This window comes from Monodon monoceros, unplaced genomic scaffold (genome assembly GCF_005190385.1).
Source record: "Monodon monoceros isolate NGI ecotype Baffin Bay Population unplaced genomic scaffold, NGI_Narwhal_1 Super_Scaffold_20, whole genome shotgun sequence".
Lineage (NCBI taxonomy): Eukaryota > Metazoa > Chordata > Mammalia > Artiodactyla > Monodontidae > Monodon > Monodon monoceros.
This window is the reverse complement of record NW_021703777.1, coordinates 26,652,466-26,662,654: the sequence shown is the minus strand read 5'-3', so window position 1 is coordinate 26,662,654 and position 10,189 is coordinate 26,652,466. Positions and strand designations below refer to the sequence as shown.

Below are 10,189 nucleotides of genomic sequence, written 5' to 3'. Positions count from 1 at the left end.
GACTTAACCTTAAAGGGCAGTAGCTTCAAACTGGGCTAAACAAAGCTCCTCAGGGTTCACTGAGTGGGCGGGGGCATGGAAGGCCAGCTGGGCTTCACAGCTTTGGTTCTGACACCTACTTCAAGGGGAACAGCTCAGCTAACCTTTATCCCATCATTTGCATAATAGTTCCCTGACCTAAAGGTGTTGGGTGTTTATCAAAATCACACACATAACGGGGTTGGAGAGGGTAGCATTAGCTTGGAAAGCATGAGTGCTGAACAGTTTAAGCCAACTGCTCTGAAGACGAATCACAAGGTGAGACATTCAGTTATTATTTCCACATAGCTTTCTATGATCTTTCACATCCAATCAGTACCTTGCGCAAAAATTAGGTGACAGGAATCTTCTGTGATCGCTTGCTTTCCACCAAGTTCAAAAAACCTTCCGTGGGCTTGTTACCACAATTTAAGATTTATTGTACCAAGAAAAACACTGCATTTGCTCCCTTTCCTTAACTCAGCTGTGGGAGAAAAGAATTAAGCGCTTATTGTTCAGCTCTCAAGGCAGATGTCAGTTTATTTGGGAGGCAGCAGGCAGAGGAGGAAAAGACTTCTTGTCTTCTTTCCCCCCAGTTAGAGGTCTCAAAGTCCAAGCATTGTGTAAGGCTTCTGTAACTGGCAGAAGATACGGTTCCTCTTGGGTGGAAGCCTGGCTCCTCTGAGAATCATCAGAGCTCTGCTCCAGGGGGAGCTGGAGTAAGAACGGCAACTCACCGAGGGCTTAATATGTTCTGGGTACCATAACTGCATTAACTTATTTAACCGTTACAACGAAGCTAAGAGATAGGTACTGTGTGATCCTCATTTTAAGTATAAGGAAATTCAGGTATAGAAGCTAAGTAACTTGTTCCAGATACCTAGGTGGTAAATGGCAGGGCCAGAATTCAAATTCAGACAGTCTGGCTCCCGTATTTGATCTCACAGTCACTGAGCTAAAGCGTCTCCTTAAAAGTGGGTCTTACAGAGAGTCCTTCAATGCAAAGGGTGTAAAAGGCCAACGCCAGCAAGCCTAGCCTGAGACCAGGGCTTAGTCTTTTTAAAGTCAATTTATCTCATCTCTACCATTTGAAAAAAAAGTAAGTCCCCTACATACGAACTTTCGGGTTGCAAACGTTCAAAGATGCAAACGTGCATTTGCATGTCCAGTCATGTAAGTTAGTTCACGTGCCTGGCATACACTGTCACATACATGCGTCCTCTACAAGTGGTTGTGTTTTTGTGTACTTTACTGTACCGTACTGTATACGGTAGTGCAGTATCTTTATTTCAAGCCCAGGATGTCCGGAAGCAAGTGTAAAAGCAGTGGTGATGTAGCTGGTACTAAGAAGCGCCAGGAATTGGAGGCCCAGAGAAAGGACGAAGAGAGACAAGAGGAAGAAGTAACTGAAGAACCAAAGAGATTCACCACGCAGGAAATGGCAAGGGGATTTGCTTTATTTGAGGAGGCACTGTTAGTTTTTGAGGCACAGGACTCAAACGTAGCACGGTACACGAAATTGGCAGCAGCTGTTCAAAATGCAACCCAGTGCTACCGTGTCATCTATGATGAGAGAAAAAGAGCTACTACCCAGACATTATTAGATCGTTTTTTCAAGGGGGTAAATAGAATTGAATCCAGCAAGGAACCAGAAACTGTGCCATCAATCTCAGGTGTGAGTGAAATTGCAGCTTGGCCTCTGTCTCTTATTGCTGACGATCCTTCAGCTCTACCATCTCCCACCTCCTCTCCCTCCTCCAGTCAGTAACTCTTCTTGCCTGTTCACTCGATGCCAGCCCCTGGATGCCAGCTGTTGTACTGGACTACTGTACTTTTCAAGGTACGGTACTGTAAGATTAAAAATGTTTTCTTTACTTTTTGTTTGCTTTTTATGTGTTATTTGTGTGAAAAGTATTATAGACCTATTACAGTACTATATAGCCGACTGCGTTAGTTGGGTCCCTAGGCTAACTCTGTTGGACTTAGGAACAAATTGGACTTACGAACGCACTCTTGGAATGGAACTCGTTCGTGTGTAGGGAACTTACTGTACTTTGATGGTCCAGTTCCCCCAAGGTTGCTACAAAAGAAGTTGAGGCTCTGTCCTTATCAACTCGTTTACTAACCACGGGTCAATTCTAATTGGGTCAACTATTTTGTTTTGCTCAGGGAGGACACTATAAGTAGAAATTCTTGGGTCTTTTAACCACTAAGGAACCCCAGATCTTTAATGCATTTTTTCAAATGTACATTCTAAACCAAACAACCTCAGTGTGTAAACTTACACATTCAACATGACTCTTGCTTCCCCTTTTCTAACGGAAATCTTTAATTAGGATTTAGAGTTATTCTCCACACAAATAATTTTTTAAAAGTTTATAATACACAGCTATAGGTGTTGGGGAGCCACTGAATGGGAAATTTGCTTTTTAGATTGTTCTAGCTTCAGCATGGAAGATAAATTTAAGGGGTGCATGACTGAAGGCTGGATGATGAAAAGGCCATTATAACAGACAAGGTGAAAGATTAAAAGAAGATGAACGCAGGCAGTGGTAATAAGCATGGAGAGGAGAGGGCAGATTTTTCAAAATTTAGTAAGTAAAGAGGTAAAACTTGGTAATTATGTTGGTTATTCTCCATTTGCCCTACAGCACCATTTTCTACCTTTCTATGCCCACCTCTGTGCCCTGGAGGGTGGCTGACTCTCTGGACTGTATCATCCAAAATCCCTTACTGGCTGGCTTTGGATTGGGTTCTGCTAGTAGGAGACATTAGTAAGAGACTGGCGGGCAGGTGGAGAAAAAGGTCAGGGAATTCTCTCCTCTGCTTACGGCTATAGTTCCATCTAGGTGGTCCCTCTTCCATAACTACAACTTTCTGGTTCTGGTAATAGAGTCCTCTCCTTCTGCTTCTTCAGGTCTGTGGGTACCTCACAAATCTTGCTGACTCCCTTAACTTCCCTGACCTCTGTAAAGAGTCCTTTGGTTAAACTCTCTTTAATTAATAAGCCCTCTGAGTCTTTTTCCTTCTGGGACCTGGACTAGCAGTGATTGATGGGGAATGGGGAGAGGAGTACAAAGAGTTGAGGTGACTCCCGGGTTTAGATTCTTTCCTCTCAAATGGATTTTTAGCATTTTCCTGAGTGTCTTGTTAGGACTTGCTCTATTCAGATTACTTGGAATCCATCCCTGGCACCACCACTTTGGTTGGCATTTCCAGCAGGAGATTCAGGCAGGTTCTCCAGAACCAAGCATGGTGCCTGGTGTAGAGCAGCACTCCATACATGGATTTTCTCTCTCAGTGTCTCTGAACTTTACTGTCACATTATTATAGGCCCCCATACGCTCAGATTTTGAACTCAGCATTGGTCTGGCCATTGTTAGTTTTATATCTAACTTTGAGTTCTAGATTTTGAAATGTACATGGGACAGTTAGAAAGGGCTATGTAAAACAACAACAACAAAATTCCCAATTATAGTAAAAGCTTTGAAAACATTGAAGAAACTGGGATTATTTAGCAGTGAGAATGCATTAGTGCAAATTTTAATACCCAAGCAGTTGGCCTATGGCTGTAGTGTTTTGTTGATTAAATTATAAAATTTTCTCTCCAACAAGTAATTCAGTATGATGAACATTCTATTCTTCACCATATAACAGTCACTTCAACTCACAAGAATTTAGTTGAGAGACTCTTCATAATTCTTAAGTCATTAATTATATCTCTACTCCCTACATTGTCTTTATGCCTATACTGCATACCCTAAATACTTCAAATGCCCTAACAACCCCTATAGAAGACTGCCCCATACCCTGCACCCCTCGCATGCACATTAGACTCACCAGGGAGCTCTTTAAAAATACTCATTCCCAGACTCCACCCCATGCCAATTAAATCAGCAATTTGGAAATGAGGCCCAGGTGTGGATATTGTTTTAAAGCTCCCCGGGGCTTCCCTGGTGGCGCAGTGGTGGAGAGTCCGCCTGCCGATGCAGGGGACGCGGGTTCATAATCCCGGTCCGGGAGGATTCCACATGCCAGCGGAGCGGTTGGGCCCGTGAGCCATGGCCGCTGAGCCTGCACGTCCGGAGCCCATGCTCTGCAATGGGAGAGGCCACAACAGTGAGAAGACCAAGCAACGCAAAAAAAAAAAAAAAAAAAAAAAAAGCTCCCCAAATGATCTTAAAATGAACAAAGTTGAGAACAAAACTCCAAACCATAAAATAAAACAACCAAGATCACACAAAAAGATATGACTCTCCACAGAATGTATAAACTCAAGATACCTTGTGTCTGTTTATCCCTTGTTAATGAACTTCCTGTGAGCCTTTTCCCCCCATTAACCTTCAGTTTTCGCACACTGGAAAGCTGATTGAGAGCCCTTCCGTTGGTTTTGCTTCCTTGTTTGACATGTGTGGTTTGTTGACAAGCTGCCCAGAACATGGTGAAAGACAACTACAATTAAACCTACCTCTGAGTCAGCAGTGGTTTTATCCATCAGTGAGGTTTTTCTTAGGACCCTAAAAGAGGGTGAAAAAAGAGCATATAAATGAAGGAATCAAATAGACTCTCAACAGTCGTTAAACGTAACAGTTTGGGTTGGGGAGGGGGAAGGCTATTGTGAACAAAAGAACGATGCTTTCAATATTTTCAAGGAAAGCTTTGACTAAGGATCAAGAAGTAAAATGTGTATTCTGCATTGGTTTTGCATCATGCTTCAGGGTTCTTCGTGATCAAATATAGGGTTCTTTCAAAAGTGAAAGGTAACTGCAATAAATAACAGTTACTTTCAATAAATATACATGATCTTGAGTAATTCCAAGTCTTAGTTAGGAATGAGGTAATAAGAAAATAGTTTTTAAAATGTTTTCTATCTCAGTTTCTTACAGTGAGCAAATGTTCCATGTTATTTGTGTCAGTTCCATTTTCTCCAAGTGACTTTCCCTATGTAGAGTGTCCTGAGTTATATATAAACTACACAGGAATGCAGAGAACTCGTGATTTCTCTATCTAGGATAATTGCAATGTAACTTAGTGAGGCCTAGTAGCTCACAAAGTTTTTTGAAGTATTTCAGAAGGGACAGGAAGCATCCCTTGCACTTTTTTAGCAGTAGTCACTGCCCACAGGTGGGCAGTAGATGATGAAACAACCCAAGTTGGCTTCTTTTATTTCTTCTCTGCCCTTTCTCCACTTCCTGTCAAGTTTTCCCTCCATCTCAGCCTATGTTGACTTGGTAATAATATGTCCACTTTCAGTTTCATGCAGTCTAAATGCTTTAGGTAGTTTGGTTATCTCACAAACCAAACAGACCAAAAAACAAAACAAGGCAAAACGAGACAAAAGAAACCTTGCCCTGTGGAATGGGAAAGCAGACCCTGGAGTACAAGGTAATCTGTAAAATGTAGTATTGCATAACTCAGAGCAGGGACTCAAAGAGGTGACTAGAATGATGAAGTCTAAAGTGATTTCTCCAAACCAAAATCTCTGGAGAGAATGATTGGGAGGTCTCCCTCTGCTTTCTGGAAATAGATTCTAGCCAATTACATCTGACTCTTAAAGGATATGAGTTGCATAGGGTTCTGATCAAATGCTTAAAGGTGTTAGTGACTTAATTTTTAATAATCCAGCTAAGTTTTAAATGACTCTAGATAAGAGTAACAACACATAGCATTAAATATGTATATATTATATATAAAATGCTTTTGTATATAGTATCTCATTTGATGGTCATATCAATCTTGTGTGTCCAAAGTAGGAAAGGGAGCTTTGTTAGGTCTTCTTACAAATAATGACTCTTAAGGAAATGTTCTTAAATGGGCCAGAAAGGACCAAGCATGGACTAGAATGCATGTATTTTTTTTTAAAGTCTTTTCACGTTCTACCACATCGCACTGGGACTCTCTAAGTCCTTAGCATTTCAGTTGTGTGAGGTGATGAAGGAAGAAGTTTTCATATACTGAGGTATGGGGAAGACATTCTTGCTTACACATGATTTAACTTAAACATTATGCTAACCAGAACAGCCTGTTTTGTGGCCTATCAAACATACATTGTACATTTGCTTTAACCATTAAAGAAAAGGGTGCCTTGTCCAGAAGTAATATGTCCATTTTTAAGATAGAGATAAACGTCTCCCTCTTCCTGGGACGTCAATGGTCAATGCTAGTACTCCTTAGATGACAAGGCTCCCTTCCCAGGCACAAGGCCATACTGACTCACTGTACGTGATGCTGTCTTTTTTGAAACCTTGAAAGAATGTATCCCTCTCGCGTTTGATATTCTTTGTTCCGAAAAGATATAAAACTGTGCTGAAACCATGTTTCCTTGGAACAGTTCCTCAGAGCTACCCAAGAGGCTGTTTGTCAGGCTATACTTCTCAGTCTGGCTCAAAACTCTCTTCTATTCTTATTATAGATGAGTTATTGATGACTTCCTTCTACATAGTGAAATAAATACAATTCAATCTTAAATTTAGTAAAGCAGCAATTGAGGTTGAGAAAGAAATAAGGACCTTAAATGGTTGGGAAAGTCTAAGTGCAAAACCTGGGAGTTGGGGGATGTAGTTTCCACTAAAATTTAAAAATATGAGTACTTACTTTGAGCCAGACTCTGCTAGGTGCAAAGTTAAAAAATGGTTAAGAACAGATCCTGCCTTCGAGGAACTTTCTGACTAGGGCAGCAGGTCACAATCTAGTGATCTGGACTTTGAAGAATTGATTAGGATTTACATGTGTGCTCAGAGGAAAGGTGGTTCAGATAATCAGGTCAAAAGAGAAGGCAAAAAGGCATATAAATGAACTTTTGAGAGTGAAGGAGCCCCCAAAGTTTGTCAGTTTGATACGGAAAATTGCTCTATTATTTTGTTTCTTAAGTAAAATACTCACCATCAGCATGTATGAAACCAGGGGCAAAAGAGACTTTTTTCAGCCGTAATTCCTATGTACCACCCCCTCCATTTATAAGTTCTCAATCTACCGCTTAGGGTCCCCACCTGAATGCAAAAAAACTTTTAAAATGTAACCACTATACAGTGGTGATACACCGAACAGTGAGATAAACCCTAAGCTCGTTTGAAAGAAAACTGAACAGGGAGCCAGTGACTCGGGTTTGAGCTGTGCCTATGCTACGAACTGTTCTGTGATCTTGGGCAAGTAACTTCTCAAGATGTCCCTCTCGGTCTGTAAGATGAGTATGACCCAAAGGTCCACCTCACCGAGTTCTGTGAGGATGATTTTTAAAATGCCAGTGAAAGCATTTCCTCTACTCCATTTAGGGTGCTTTTGCTATCTCCAGGCTCCTTCCACTCTCGCCACTTTGAGATTTGGTGCATCACGACCCAAAGGCCTTAAGCATCACCACAATTGCCTGACCGTCTCTCCTCATACACACCCACGTCCCTCGCGGTAACTCAGTCTGCCGAAGGAAGTCTCGTAGCTGAAGTCACACACTCCTAACGGCCAGGAGAAAGGTACAGAAAGCTCCAATTCCAGCCGGAGAGATGTGAGAGACGCCAGCATCGTAGAAAGTCTGGAAAGATCCTCTACGCGCAAGCGCAATGGCCACCCCGCACCTCCCCTCCCACGGGAGAGGGCGGGCCACGACGTGCCCACGTCGGACGCACTGCCGTTCGCGAAGCGTGCGTCGGCGGCGTAGGACCCGCCCCTTGGGGAGGGGAGGGGTTTCTGCCTGGCAGAGGTGGGAGCTCTTGCAGTCGTAGGGGAGTAGGTTTCCTGTTCCGGTTCTCGGGCTCTGGTTAGTCACGTGGAAGTGCGATCACCTAGACAGTTTGCGCTTTCCGTTCACCAAAGCATCTTCCCTTTGGTGATACAGGTGCAGATATCGGCCGGTGACTCTGCCATGCCGAACTTGCGGCCCAGGCCCCGCCGAGGCGCCGGACGGGGCGCCAGGGCAGCCGGGCGGGACGAGCTGGTGTCGCGGTCCTTGCAGAGCGCAGAGCACTGCCTGGGCGCCCAGGACTTCGGCACCGCCTATGCCCACTACCTCCTCGTGCTCAGCCTGGCGCCGGAGCTGAAAGACGTTGTGAAGGTGAGGAGGGCCCTTGTTTCTCTCGCTTGCAGGCAGATCCTGTGTTCTTCTCGTATAAATAAATGAATACATAAATAAATTGAATGGGGGTACTATGAGTGATTGGTGGTGGTTATTAATGTTTACTGTTCACCCTTGACTCTTCTTTTGTTCGTAACCACAACCAGCGTATCAGAAAATATTGTCTGCTGCACCATCGAAATATATATCCAGAATCGTATCCCTTCTTACCACCTTCTTTTTTACTCCCCTGATTCAAGCTTCAGTCATCTCCTTCTGACTTTTGCAATAGGCTCAGGCTCGAAACTAGGCTTTCTCCTGCAGCCTACCGCAACACAGCCAGTATGAGCTTTTCATAATAAAAGCCAGATGATGTCATTTCTCTATTTCAAAACTTCCATTTCATTCAAAATTCCTTAGGTTATATTGCATGAGGCCTCAGGTGATCTGCCACCTCCTATATCTAATTCTAGCAAGTCCCTGCCCCAGGCCCTTTGCACTTGTCTCTACTGTTACGTGGAACGAATGTTGAATTAAGTTTGGGATTAGCCTAAAGTAATCATTCGATGATGCATTCTTTAAGTTTCAGTTATTGGATTATTTGTGAGTTATTCTGTTGAAATGCTGTACATTTTTTTCCAAGTTATTTCAGAATCTAAATTTCAAAAAGTGATTTAACTTAATTTTGCATTCAACTTTCAGCCTGAAGCTACTTTGCTTTATTTCATCCAGGGTTTCTCAACCTCAGTACTACTCATATTTTGGATGGAATCTTTGTTGTGAAAAGCTGTCTTGTGCATGGTAGAATGTTTAGCAGCATCCCTGACTTCAGGGAGGAGAACGTGCTATGCTGAGATACAGTTTGCTCTTTTAGGTAGGCAGAAGTAGAATAATGGATCAATCCAAGTGCTTTTTCCTCAATTCTTTGTTCGTTAGTTTCCTCTTTCCTAAAACAGGGAAAATATCTTTTTTTATATTTAGTGTGTATTAAAAGTATTATCTAAAGTTTGTATTTCTTTGCCTGGTGTTCAGTAGGATTAAGTAACTAGCTCTGTTTCCTGCAGAACAGAGTCCCATATTCCTTTGCAGGGTCCTCTGCGAAAGACCTATCTCTTTAGTCTTATTTCCTTCTACTCCCCATCCTTACACCTCAGCCATACCAAATTGCTTAGCTGTAAATTCCCTGATCCATTTAATATAATCTGTGTTTTTTCCCCTCACATCCTAGAGTCTTCTTCCTTTCCTTGACTCTCTAGTAAAATTTATCAAAATTCTGTTTCAGGTATACACTCTTCTGTATAAAATATGTGAAGATGATATAAAGTGTGTTCTGTCTTTGCACTGGGTTGCAGTGTGGAGAATGTTTGGTGGAGGTGTAATTGGAGCTAGGGTGACAGTGGAAGACTTCCTGTAGTCCAGCAAATGGTTACAAGGACCACGCTGTAACAGTGTGGGGGAGAGGAGGTGACAGATTTAACTATAATGAGAGAGAATTGGCTGGGTTCCAAATTAATTGTACTGGAGTTAAGGTGGCGTTCTAAGGTGACTTCTTAGTCTGGGGTTGGGTGGTACCTTAACCTTATATCCTGTGTGAGAGAATACTATGGGTTCAGTTTAGAACATTTTGAATTTTTTCAAAATTGTATGTTATATTTCTCTCTATGAGGCCTCTCTGAGGATAGGAACAGGATTTATGTTATGTTGTTCTTTGGTATTCTTTGCACACCGATCAGGAAATATTTGGGTTGAGCTGAATTTGAGATGGCTGAGGGTCCCTGGTTGAGATGACCAATAGGGAGTGGTAACTATGGGTCTGAGGTTCAGGAGAGAGGGTCTCAATTGGAGATGTAGATGTAGCATCTATTAACACATAGGTGATAGTTAATGCACTGGGGATGCATGAGAAAAGAGAAGCCGGTCAAGGAAGTACCGCTGAAACATAGGAGCCCACAAAAAAGAGATTGGTGGAGAATATGATATGGCAGCCAAGTATGGACAGATTTTGCAGAGTGGTCAAACTGTCTTAATTCTGCATGTTACTGCCATGTAGGTGGTAAAATTTATGCATTTATGCATTTGTTTATTTAGCAACAGGGCCTATTAAAGCTAAATTAAACTTATGGTGAT

At 42.4% G+C, this 10,189-nt stretch overlaps 1 protein-coding gene across 2 annotated transcripts in view; it reads left to right on the top strand.

Annotated features, from left to right (window-relative positions):
- Nucleotides 1-7,668: 7,668 nt before the first annotated feature.
- Nucleotides 7,669-10,189, top strand: part of PRMT9 (protein arginine methyltransferase 9) — a 29,846-nt gene continuing 27,325 nt past the window's right edge. Inside the window, exon 1 of one of the 2 annotated variants that reach the window (XM_029236008.1) lies at nucleotides 7,669-8,062. In XM_029236008.1, the coding sequence (XP_029091841.1) occupies nucleotides 7,874-8,062 (189 nt within the window). In that variant the 5' untranslated portion in view covers nucleotides 7,669-7,873. The remainder of the gene's footprint in view (nucleotides 8,063-10,189) is intronic. The other variant, XM_029236009.1, reaches the window with a different exon arrangement.